Genomic DNA, 11,958 nt, shown 5'->3' with positions numbered 1-11,958 from the left:
TTCATGAAATATTTGCAAAATCTCATCCCACAAGATCAACATAAAAACAGCTTACAGCTCTTGCATCTCATTTGTAATATTATCTGCTTCTCTTCTAGTGTCTCCCTTTTGTGACTGGAGTTCAACTAGACATTCTAAAGCTTCCAATATCTTAAAGAAAGACTTCAAAATTGCTGTTGTTGTCATAGCATGTGCCACCCATCTGGTTCCAGAGGGATTTTAACACACTTTCATTTCCAAGACAAGCTTTAAGAATTTTCCACTGGCTGATTGAGGCTGAAAAAAATGTATAGTGCAAATGCATTGTAGAGAAAAAGTTAACTGCCACTCGACAGCAGTCAACAGCACTTCAGCCTACCAGATTTAGTGAATAGGCTGCACAGGGCACATATATGGCAAACTTATTTTCTTCTAAACTCTTTTGCTGCATCCCCTTGTAATGCTCAGACATGTTAGCAACATTATTGTAAGACTAACTCCTACATTTTGAAAAATTAAGTTTGCAAACTTCACGTAAGTACTGAAATACCTGGTTTGCCACTTCCTCACTAGTATGGCTTTTCAGTTCCAGAAAGATTAAAAGCATTCAATAGGCTGACCTCCTTTTAAGTATAGAAGTACAAAACTCAACTGATCTATATGTGATAGATCTGGTGTCAAGTCAACAGAAAAGCTAAAATAACCAGAAAAATTTACTTCATCAACAATGAACGTGTGGATCTTCTGAGCCATTGCTTCAATGAGTTCTTACAAGTGGTTTCGGACAAGAAAAAAGGATTTCCATTTCCAGAATTTCCATATTTTGAAATGTGCTCTGCTCAAACTGACTTATGAGTTGCCCTAAAAAAATTCCCATTCTGCAGTGAACCAAATTTTTCATCTGTTACTTGAAAATCCAGGCCATGTTAAGCTAACGTACAAATAACAGCTATTACATGCTCCAAGACATGTTCCCAGTAATTTCGCTCTAATTTGTTTTTCAAACTCTTATCGCAAGCCTAAACCTTGTCTGCGAATTAAGTATGTAAGCATAGAGTCTCGGCAAGTAGTGCTTCTTTCATGATGATCAATTACAATATTATTTTGCCAGTCACTCAACCCTTCTCTTTCAACAAAATGCTAAAAAAATTTAGGGGCAAAAGTTGATAAACAAAGCAGTAAACTGACCTTGTTGATGGTGAATACAATAACCACTCTCTCTTGTACTGCTCACCACTGGCTTTTACCCCCCAAAAATATTTGCAAACAGTGGTTTGCCCATTGTGGTGCTGACAGTCAGTGGGTCCAAAAGCAATCCAGTAAGCCACATCATCAGCAGAGAAATCAAACCACAACCCTGGATCTTTTGCTTAAGTTTCTTCATCTTTCATAAGCTGAAGCATTTTACTATAGTTCAGTAGATTTTCATTTTCAGCAACAATATCAACTTCAGACTATCTTGTAGAGCAACTTGCATCAACATTAACACTAGAGATATCAGGAGAATTTACAGTCAAAGTGAGATCAGTTGTGAGACTTGTGCCAGTTGAGCTAGCCTTGTAACATCTCAACATCGTCACAATGTTCTAATCATGAAGTGAAGAAAGTGGTACTTGTAGGTGTGGAGCTCGGTTCAACTTCAATCTTGTTAGAGTCAGTTGCAGTACAAGTGACTTCTGATGGCAGAGGTGAGTTCTGATTTAAAAGATCATGTTGTGCAAGTTGAATGAAAAAATTAGTCAGCTTCCCAGTCTTAATCAACAAAAGGCTTTGGATTTACTGGCCCTTTTTTTGCTAGTTTTCTCTTTTGTGCACCACTTAATTGAACACGTTTCATCTTGCAGCCTGAAAAATACAGAAACAAAAACTAAAAGAAACACAAAAGAATATGGATCATATATAGTTATAATGATTAGAAAAAAACACTGAAATTCATAAAGAAAAATGTTGGTAAAACAATCAAACATACTAAACTCTAGGTCTACATTTAAACAAAGATTGTCAGAAAGTTATTCTAAGACCTAGGTCCATCAGCACATAAACATGAATTCGTAAATACCTTTATTGATTTGCTGCACTCTGATTGGTTGAAAACCGTTCGAGACTGACTTCAATCCATATTAGGGGAATTAGTTTTCAGTCACTGGAAATGTTTGATTAAGGTTGTTGCTATGGTAGCTGTATACAAGAAGCAATGTAAATGGTAATATGCAAATCCATTGCGAACTGAAAAGTATTCCAAAATAATTTGTGATCAACAACACATATTGTAGTAGCTTATATACACAGTGATCATTCTGTACTGGTACACATACATGACATATAATCAATTGTAAGCTGTTCTGCACACTGAACAACTAAATACTGGGTTAGGCCTAGGCTAGAGTACCTTAATCCTAACCAAATATCTGAAGAATGAGTTTTAACCTCAACTCTAAGCTCAGTTTTGACCTGAGGACTTTAGTTGAGCCATCAAACCATACATCAAGAACAGGCATATTTCTGAAACTTTATCTGCATGCCTGGATGCAAAGGCAAATTCAAAACAACAGCCTTAAATTGGGAATAGTTCACTTCATTATTCCAGGGCTACAGTGGCGTTTCCAGTGTACTTACACTAAACTAGTTACAGTATTTAGGCCTAACATTATTGTCACTTTCGGTTCTCAGATAACAACACTAATGTTAGGCTTAATGCTAATACATTGTAACTGAGGCCACTAACGTTAAGCTTTGTACTAAGTACTAACCTTGCTCACACAAACTTGTTCAATTCATGCACTTTTTCAGACAATCCTAAATTGATTTTGTTGGTTCTTTACAGTATCTTTGTATGACCACAGTGCCACAGTACTGTACTACTACTAGTAGTATAGTGTATACATAGCAACGTTAAGAATCATGTTGTCATTCATATTGAAGTTTTACACAATTTGACCTTTAGACTGCTCCCGATCAGTCAACTGTTTTCACAGCTTTTCAGAAATGTACTAGAACACATACTGATTTGAATTTACAGTTGCAAAATAGTTGAATTACACCTAAAAGTTTGTCGTGGTTGTCTCTGTGTTCCTGTCTCGTATTGTTCGTTCTTCTCATAAAAAGTATCACCAAAGAGCCCAGTCAGGGCAATATGACGTCAGGATAGAATCAAAGAAGAAGTAAGGAAAATATAATTGTGATATCCATTTTTTGGGTCTGGAAATGGCGTATTTCACAAAATTTTGTTGGCTATTTATAAATGGGGATAAAAACAAAGGTGCCCAGTCTTAAATGACATTTTACAGTAATATTTTGCAAATCAATGACTTCTTGCTTCAGATACATAGTTTAGTAGTTTCTTGAAACTTTAGTCACTCACTCACTCACCGAGCCAAAGAAAACATTTTTTTTAACAATTCAAAGTAAAGTCGAACACTGTGGTAAAGACAATTACAAAAATATTGACCGAAGTTGGGTTTGGCAGTAAAAGATTTAAGGGCATGATAGCTAGGGTAAATACTCTGTGGTGGCCCCTTCCATTGGTGCCCAAAGCACATGCTGATTTTGCTTAATGGTTAATCCAGGGCTGAACTCAGCTAAGTGTATGGTAATAAACTAATGACATCTATATAAAAAAAGGTCAAAGGTAGAGACAGTAGAAATCCCACTATAAATTGAAGAATGTTTAGGCTCCTGAAAAATTACGAACTTTTTTAACTACAATTAATAGCCGTCTCTTAAGTTTAATTACAAAAAAGCAAGATCAATAAAACATTAAGAATGAAAACAAATAACCTTCAAAATGTCTTCTTCTACTCCACATACAATAACCCAAGCTGCTGTTTTAGATTATGTATGCATATGTTTAAACCAAAAAACTGATAAAATAGTTCACTGTTATAAAGTTCAACTTTTTCCTGCTTGATCCATGTGCATGTCAAAAGACAGTTCAAATAAAAACAGATTAATGGATTTGTGTGCAAGATGCGAAAGAAAACTGATCGTGAAAGCAAGCATAAAGTGAAAAAAAAAAAAAAGACTATATACATTAAGTAAGGAACTTTGGTCAGTTGTGCTACAGTTTTTGTGACAAGGATTTGCATGTGACTGAATGAGAAAACAAAAAAAGGGGTGGTAGTGTGCTACAAGAGTTCAGGTAATAAATTGCTTACATAGTTTATAGTGGCAAGTTTATATTTGTAATTATGAACAGCAGCCGAAGAATTAAACATGTTTTCATCAATAATTCAATGTCTTTTATTAAAGATTTAACTGTTTTTAATGTATGGACAAACTCCACTTCAATATTTCTGTTTACATTTCATTGACAAAATGTATACTTGATTTACATTTTTTGCAGCAAACATAAAATGCAGAAAATGTTCCATGTGTAGGATTTCTAAAATTTTCTGCAAATATATTTTTGAAAATTTTCAGTAGATTTTTGTACATCTTTCTTTGGATTTTGACTGCTTCTAGTTACAGGATTCTGCAACACATAATAAAAGTGCAATAGCATGGAAATGTTTTCTTAAGCCATTTATATGCATGCATTTTTCTGTATGGTTGTACTCAATCTACCATTATGTGAAGGAAAATATTAATATTTAATTAGGGAACACTGTCAAACTACTTCAGATGTGCTGCATTTATGTTTCAGAATTCATATAATGTTTTAAGTTGCTGCTGTTTTAATCCTAGAGTTCTCCTTTAAGCAATTATTGTGAGAGACTAGAGTGAGTAAATGTTATTGACTACATTTTCTATGAAAATAGTTTCAAGTATGATAACTCCCATGGCAACATGGGGCATACCATACTTTTCCCACAAGACACAAAATATGATAACACAGTGGTTCACATTTCCAAATTAATAAAATAGTGATTTAATCAAACAAACTCTATTTTACTTTACTTTGTCATATTATTTATACCATAATATAAAAACCTACTACAGTTGTCTCCATGTTACACAAAAAAGATAAAATATCAATATACAGTAGGAAGTCACACCTGCTCATATAAATGAAGAGCACATTCTCACAAAGATCAAGTTCTCGGAGAGTAAACCTATGATTACTGGTAGAAATATATAGAAGGTCACTTTGTGTCAATCTACAGGCTGACAGCTTTAGATACTCCAAGCTCAGAGGAAAACCTGTACTTCCATTGCTGCTACTGGATGCAAACTTCCTGTCTTTGGTGCATAGAAGCTCTCTCAGACAATTTCCCACTCTGTTATTGCTGAAATCAAGTCTTTTAAGATTACACAATGAGGACAGCATTCCAGTAACTACATCTCTAACATCAGGGTTTTCTGTTAGGTTTATATTGTTGCAAGAAAGATCCAGAGCTGACAGATTCTTCAACATGCTAATCTGAGGAGCCAGAAATGAAATACCACTTGGTAGCAGAGAGTTATATTGTAGACTTAAGCCGGTGAGGTTCTGTAGAATGGCAAACAGTCAGATAATTAGCCATAGTATGCATTACCTACTGGAATCAAATATAATCTTAGTATCTCAAGCCCTTACTGAAGTATTGTTCTTCACCTAATTCTAATCCTCAAGTATCTTTTTTAGTTTGTCTATGTTTCCACAAATATTTCATGTTTCAACATGTACAGATACCATTCATTTTAAGTTCTATTTAAAACAATTTTTTATTGAAGGTATATACATATATACTAACAAACACCTAAAATGGTTGTTGCCCTATAAATGATTTATCTTTATTTGATTTTCCACAAATATTGACTGTTTCAAATTACTACAAGAAAATTAATTTGTTCCTTAATTAAGCATGAGAAATACTCATGTTCTGCTCTTTATATATTATGGTAAACAATATACGTTTACCATAATATATCCAACCAAAATCCTGAAGTAATATTAACAAATGAACAACTTTCAATACACCAAAAAGTTTAGAATATAGCCTACTTAAAAAACAATAGAACAACTATTTGGCAAAGGGTCAATTGTTAACAAAATTAACATGAAAAAGGGCAATTAGGCTAAGATTACATTTTCAAGAGTATGATATATAAGCTCTAAAAATTCATTTTATGGCTTACCCTAAGTATATCAAGCTTTACTTGTCATCACAAGAGTACCAAATGTTTATTGGAAAGTTGTTAATAACAATGCATGTACATTAATGTAAAACTAGGGAGGCAAGTACCTGCTTCTGTTAGCTGTCTAGATGAAATATACCATTTTATGTGAAATTGTATTAAAATAAAATACAGTAAAATAATCACATCCTGCAGACTTGGCTCCTTACGTTATCATGAATGTACTGAAAAGAAATGGATACATTTATCTTTAGAATATACTGTTTGAAGGACTACATAATATACTGCAGTAGCATGAAACAAATTAAAACTACCTAAAGTCATGGATGAAACTCAATGGTAATGGATTTACATAATAACCTGTTCTTATAGAAAAATTTTGTTTGTGAGCCCTGGTTGCTACAGACTTTTGTTCCCAAATTTCATGGATAGCAAATACATTCAAAACACCATTAAATGCTCATAATACATGTGAACTGAATAAGGAGGAACGTTATGCAAATATGATAACAGGTAGGCAAGAAAATGACTTGCAAGTGTAAGGAAGATTTTTATTCATAGTGGAGCATAGATGTTTCTGAAGGTTAATGTTCTATCAAAACATGTATATTTGATGGTGGAACATGAATGTTTCTGAAGACTAATTCTGTATGAAAACATGTAGTATGTTTTATTGATGAAGGAACATACGTTTTGAACACTATTGTTCTGTCAAAGATGTTGCATGTTTTAGTGATGGTGGAATATAAGTTTCTCGAGACTAATGTTCTATCAAAACAAGTAGTATGCTCCACCCTCAATACAACTTTTCTTTATGCTTGCAAGTTGTTTTTGCATGTGAAATGCCAATGTTATTCTCCTTTATGATAATGAACTCTCAGTTCATCAACCAGCTAGTCTTAGGTGTGCATCAGTTTACTTTGGTTTGGAAAAAAAGTTCCATCTAAACAACCTAACCACCTCAAATTATCAAACCTTAGAAAAATTATTTTAGTTCAAGTGTTTAACAATGGTATAGCTATATTTATGTTTTAACCATAACACGTAAAGGTTTATCCAAACTAGTTGTACTTTCATAACACTTAAGAGAACTTGTAACCCATGATCCTAATTATAGGTAATACTGTTTAATTAATAAAGCTTTTATTTTTATTTCTGTACTACTAAGATTTCATGTACACATTTATTGATTCAATTTGTTTTACTCTCATTCTTAAAAATCAGGGTTTGTGTATGGTTTATGGTTAAGTTGTATAAATTTCCAAGTAAGCATGTGCATCCACATGTATTCAGTAGTAACCAGATGAGTTTAAATGCAACAATCATACTTTTAACATATCAGTTTTATGAATACGTAAATAATAAACTGAATTAAAAATACAGTTTAGTTTATGTAGTCTTTATTTATAATTCAGCCTACTTGGCAAGTTTCATGTGTATAATTCAGTCACCATGGTTAATTTCATGAGTATAATTCAGTTTACATGTTTTGAGTTTTTTTTATATGCAAAAACGGCTCATTTGGGTTGAGAAAATATTTTACATAGAAGAGTGAACAATGTGTCGACCTTCTTCGGTCATCGTCAGGTTCACAAAGAAAGAGGTAACTGACCGAAAGCTCACCACATGTTTGAAAGGGGTTGTGTAACTGTGTGTCGAAATGTAGAGGGCGGTATTAGATGTTTGAATATATAATTTTATTTATTTTATTATATTAATATAGGTATAAGGGTGTTCCTTTATATTGGTTTATTTTGGGCTTGAGTTGTATAAGTAAGGCTTCTTTAATTTTGCGTTTGTTTATGTTTGTTTCTTTATTTAGTATTTGAGTGTTTTCTATGGTTATGTTGTGTTTATTTGACTTGCAGTGTTCGAAAACGTGTGAAGGTGACTTTTTATGTTCTTTGAATCTGGTTTCCATTTTTCTACTTGTTTCTCCAATATAGAAGTCGTGGCAGTTATCACATTGTATTTTATAAATAATGTAGGTGTGGTGTTTGTAAGTGTAGTTTTCACATAGTATAGACCTCAGTTTTGTGCCTGGTTTTTGAATAAATTTGGTATTAACTGGAATGTCATATTTTGTTACTAGTTTTTGCCAAATGTTGGTCATTTGTCTGCTGATGTCAGGAATATATGGTATGCAGCAGTATATAGTTTCGTGGTTTTTTGATTCGTGAGCTGTATTTACTTTAGTTGGTTGATACAGTTGGTTCTGTCTAGGTGTGTGCGTATAATGTTTTCTACGGTTTGTGGAGGAAACTTATTGATGTTGATGAAGTATTGTTTTATTTTGTCTAATTCATCGTTAATTTTATCTGGTGAGCATAGTTTTATGGCTGTGTTTATTTGGTTTCTTAGTATGTTGAGTTTTTGTTTTGTTTCATGTGCTGAGTCCCAAGGAATGTATAGTCCAGTATGGGTGATTTTTCGGTGGATTTCTGTTTTGAATTGTGTGTCAGTTCTTGTAATTTTCAGGTTAAGAAATGATATTTGATTGCTTTCTTCCTGTTCACATGTGAAGTTAATGTTGGGATGTATAGAGTTAATGTGATTGAAAAAATTAAGTGTGTGTTCTGTAGATTTGAATCCATAACCGTGTCATTTACATATCTGTACCAGTATAGTGGTGGATGTAATGCTGTGTTAATTGCTTGTGTTTCAACTTGTGTCATAAAAATATTGGCTAGAACTGGTGATACTGGGTTGCCCATGCTTAGGCCATTTGTTTGTATATAGTTTTGGTTGTTGAACATGACGTTTGTCTTTATCGTGGTGAATTCTATGAGGGTTGCTAACTGGTTACTGGGAATTTCTATAGTTGGGTTAGGGTCTCGGATATAGAGTTCTAAGGCTATCTTGCAGGCTTCAGTGGTTGGAACTTCTGTAAAGAGGGATATAACATCGAAACTGGCCATTAAGGCTTTATGATTAAGTTGATTTAGATTAGACTTGAAATTAAAAGAGTCTTTGATGAATGAGCTGGCTGATGTTACATATTTGGAGAATGCCCAAGCTATGTATTTACCAAGATTGTAATTAAACGATTCATATGTGGACATTATTGGTCGTAATGGACAATCTGGTTTATGAGGTTTGGGGATGCCGTATATTTGCGGTGTGCGTGAGTCGGTTTTACGTAGGTAGGAATAAAGTGTTTGTGAAATTGTGTTGGCTTTTTTCATTTGTAGTAGTAATTTGTTCAGTTGGCGTCTCGTGTGTCTTTGTTGGATTTGTGTGTATTGGTTTAAATTTGTTCGTGTCTGATAGGATGTTATTCATGGTAAATACATGAAATAACCAACATTTGGCAAAAATTAGTAACAAAATATGACATTCCAGTTAATACCAAATGTATTCAAAAACCAGGCACAAAACTGAGGTCTATACTATGTAAAAACTACACTTACAAACACCACACCAACATTTTTTATAAAATACAATGTGATAACTGCCACGACTTCTATATTGGAGAAACAAGTAGAAAAATTGAAACCAGATTCAAAGAACATAAAAAGTCACCTTCACACGGTTTCGAACACTGCAAGTCAAATAAACACAACATAACCATAGAAAACACTCAAATACTAAATAAAGAAACAAACATAAACAAACGCAAAATTAAAGAAGCCTTACTTATACAACTCAAGCCCAAAATAAACCAATATAAAGGAACACCCTTATACCTATATTAATATAATAAAATAAATAAAATTATATATTCAAACATCTAATACCGCCCTCTACATTTCGACACACAGTTACACAACCCCTTTCAAACATGTGGTGAGCTTTCGGTCAGTTACCTCTTTCTTTGTGAACCTGACGATGACCGAAGAAGGTCGAAACATTGTTCGCTCTTCTATGTAAAATATTTTCTCAACCCAAACGAGCCCTTTTTTGCATATAAATTTCTCAACAAGTGGGTTTCTCGACATCAATGATGTTTCGAGTTTGTATGATACAGTTTAGATTTGTCTCTTTCACTATGGGCTCAGTATAACATACGAGTTTATCTACACATTTGCAATGTAACTTTTGATAATGGCACTGCATCTTCACAAGTATATTTATAAAATATATTTTTTATTATATTGACCTTCCAGAATTGCTTAGCTAACATTACATAACTTGCATTGACACAGTGCACCTGCACTCATGTTACATATCCAGTAATATAAACTGACCTTTAGACTTCCCTGTCTCGGTTGTGTGTTAGTGGATTAGTATTTTGTAATATATTGTCACATTTCAATTATTATACATTATACCTATATATATGCATATTGACTATTACTACTTAGAATTATTAAACTTACTTTTCTTAAAACATAGAACAATAACTCAAAAAGTAAAGCAAACAATTCTCTTCTCACCATGATCTTTGTACTTTGTTGTTGCTGGACATAGGTTGGTAAGCCTTTTAAATTTTCACACATGGAGAATACCAATTGTTTTTTTAAGGTTTTATATATACAGTTGAATAACCAAAAAATCACAAATAAGTACACTAATACTATAGAATTCCACTATAATTTATTAAGCTTAGTAACTAAGATGTAGTTATATTTTATAAAATATGCAACTTCAAGTAGACTAACGACATAATCTACATCCTTGAAAACTTGAATCAAAAGAACATGGTAGCCTTTTCACAGATTAAAATATTTGAGACAGCCACTAGGGGACATTCTAACTGTTAATTGATTATTAATATCATCTACTGCAGTCAGAGTATAAAATGGACCATTTCAAAAAACCGAAAGAGTTGAAAAGGAACACTTTGTTTGATTCATTACATAGGCAAAATAAAAAGATGCAAAGTTCTTATTTTATATTCTATCTTGTCAATAATAGTAATTTTAATTTGTACAAAAGTATAGAGTTGGTATTTTAACATCAGAGACATTTAATTTTAAAGTGTTGCATTCAACATACCACTAAAATCTAAATTTAGATGTGTTCTTTTAAATGAAGAAATTAACTTATATGTAATACTAAAGTTTAAATTATAAAGTACAGTTTTATACCAAACTTACTGACATAAATTCATAAAATAGTAGTTCAATAAAATTTTGAATGCAAGTCAACAAACACGAACAAAGTTAAGACAAGCTAAGTATGTATAGTTCAATCTGCATGGTGTAATTTTTATGTTTACGTGTATGATTTAGTTTATTCATAGCAAATTTCTACATTTATGGTTTGGTTAACATTTATACAGTATCCTGTGTTATTTAGTATAGCAGTGGTCCTCCCACACATGCCACAACTTTTACGCCATTAATTAAACACTTTTTAAACAATGTATGTAAATTGAGCATCAAACTGTAATTTATAATCCAAATTTTCATATTATTTAATTTTACTTTTTTAATTTCAAAAGGAAATGTTTAAAAATTCACAGTTTTCATTTTCTATGTCATGTGATGAGTCTATGCTCCAAATTCTCCACTTCAGTTTCTTATGACTTCAATAATATGCTTCTACAGTTCCAAGCTAATTAGAACCACTAATTATATGCATAATTACAAGCAGGCAAATATAAAAGTTAACATTTTCTTAAACTGAAAATGTATTTCCAATAGATCAGGGGTTCCCAACCTTGGCAGGGGAGTCGCGAAGCCTTGTTAGAAGTAGCTTGGGAAAACATTAATTTTATTTCATCAATTACATTTTCATGCTCTTACATTTGTTTTGTTTCGTTGCAAAGCAAAACGTGTGCTACGTTAGTTCAATGTCATTAGGTGATATTATGGGTGTATGTATGCATGCCTGTGAGTGAATGTGCCTGTGTGAATGTGTATGTGTCTGCAACTGTATGTTTGTGTGTACTAGTGAGTAGCAAGTATGTGAGTGCATGCGCATGTACGTATGCTTGTGTGTTTGTTTAGCTGTGATTAAGTGTGTGTGTGCTCGCTG

General features: G+C 32.9%; 1 protein-coding gene across 2 annotated transcripts in view; it reads right to left on the bottom strand.

The window, feature by feature from the left end:
- Nucleotides 1–1,577: 1,577 nt before the first annotated feature.
- LOC143243665 (leucine-rich repeat-containing protein 14-like) overlaps nucleotides 1,578–11,958 on the bottom strand; it is a 32,453-nt gene continuing 22,072 nt past the window's right edge. The window contains exons 5-7 of one of the 2 annotated variants that reach the window (XR_013024701.1): nucleotides 4,974–5,407; nucleotides 2,039–2,205; nucleotides 1,579–1,824 (exon numbers count right to left, since the gene is read on the bottom strand). Coding sequence is in view for 1 of the 2 variants with exons in the window: in XM_076487294.1 (XP_076343409.1) it covers nucleotides 2,109–2,205; nucleotides 4,974–5,407 (531 nt within the window). In the remaining variant the exon portion in view is untranslated. Of the gene's footprint in view, nucleotides 2,206–4,973; nucleotides 5,408–11,958 lie in introns of both variants that reach the window. The other variant, XM_076487294.1, reaches the window with a different exon arrangement.

The sequence above is a fragment of the Tachypleus tridentatus genome, unplaced genomic scaffold (genome assembly GCF_004210375.1).
Source record: "Tachypleus tridentatus isolate NWPU-2018 unplaced genomic scaffold, ASM421037v1 tig00000478_pilon, whole genome shotgun sequence".
Taxonomy (NCBI): domain Eukaryota; kingdom Metazoa; phylum Arthropoda; class Merostomata; order Xiphosura; family Limulidae; genus Tachypleus; species Tachypleus tridentatus.
The sequence above is the reverse complement of the archived record's forward strand: the minus strand, read 5'-3'. Positions and strand labels throughout refer to the sequence as shown.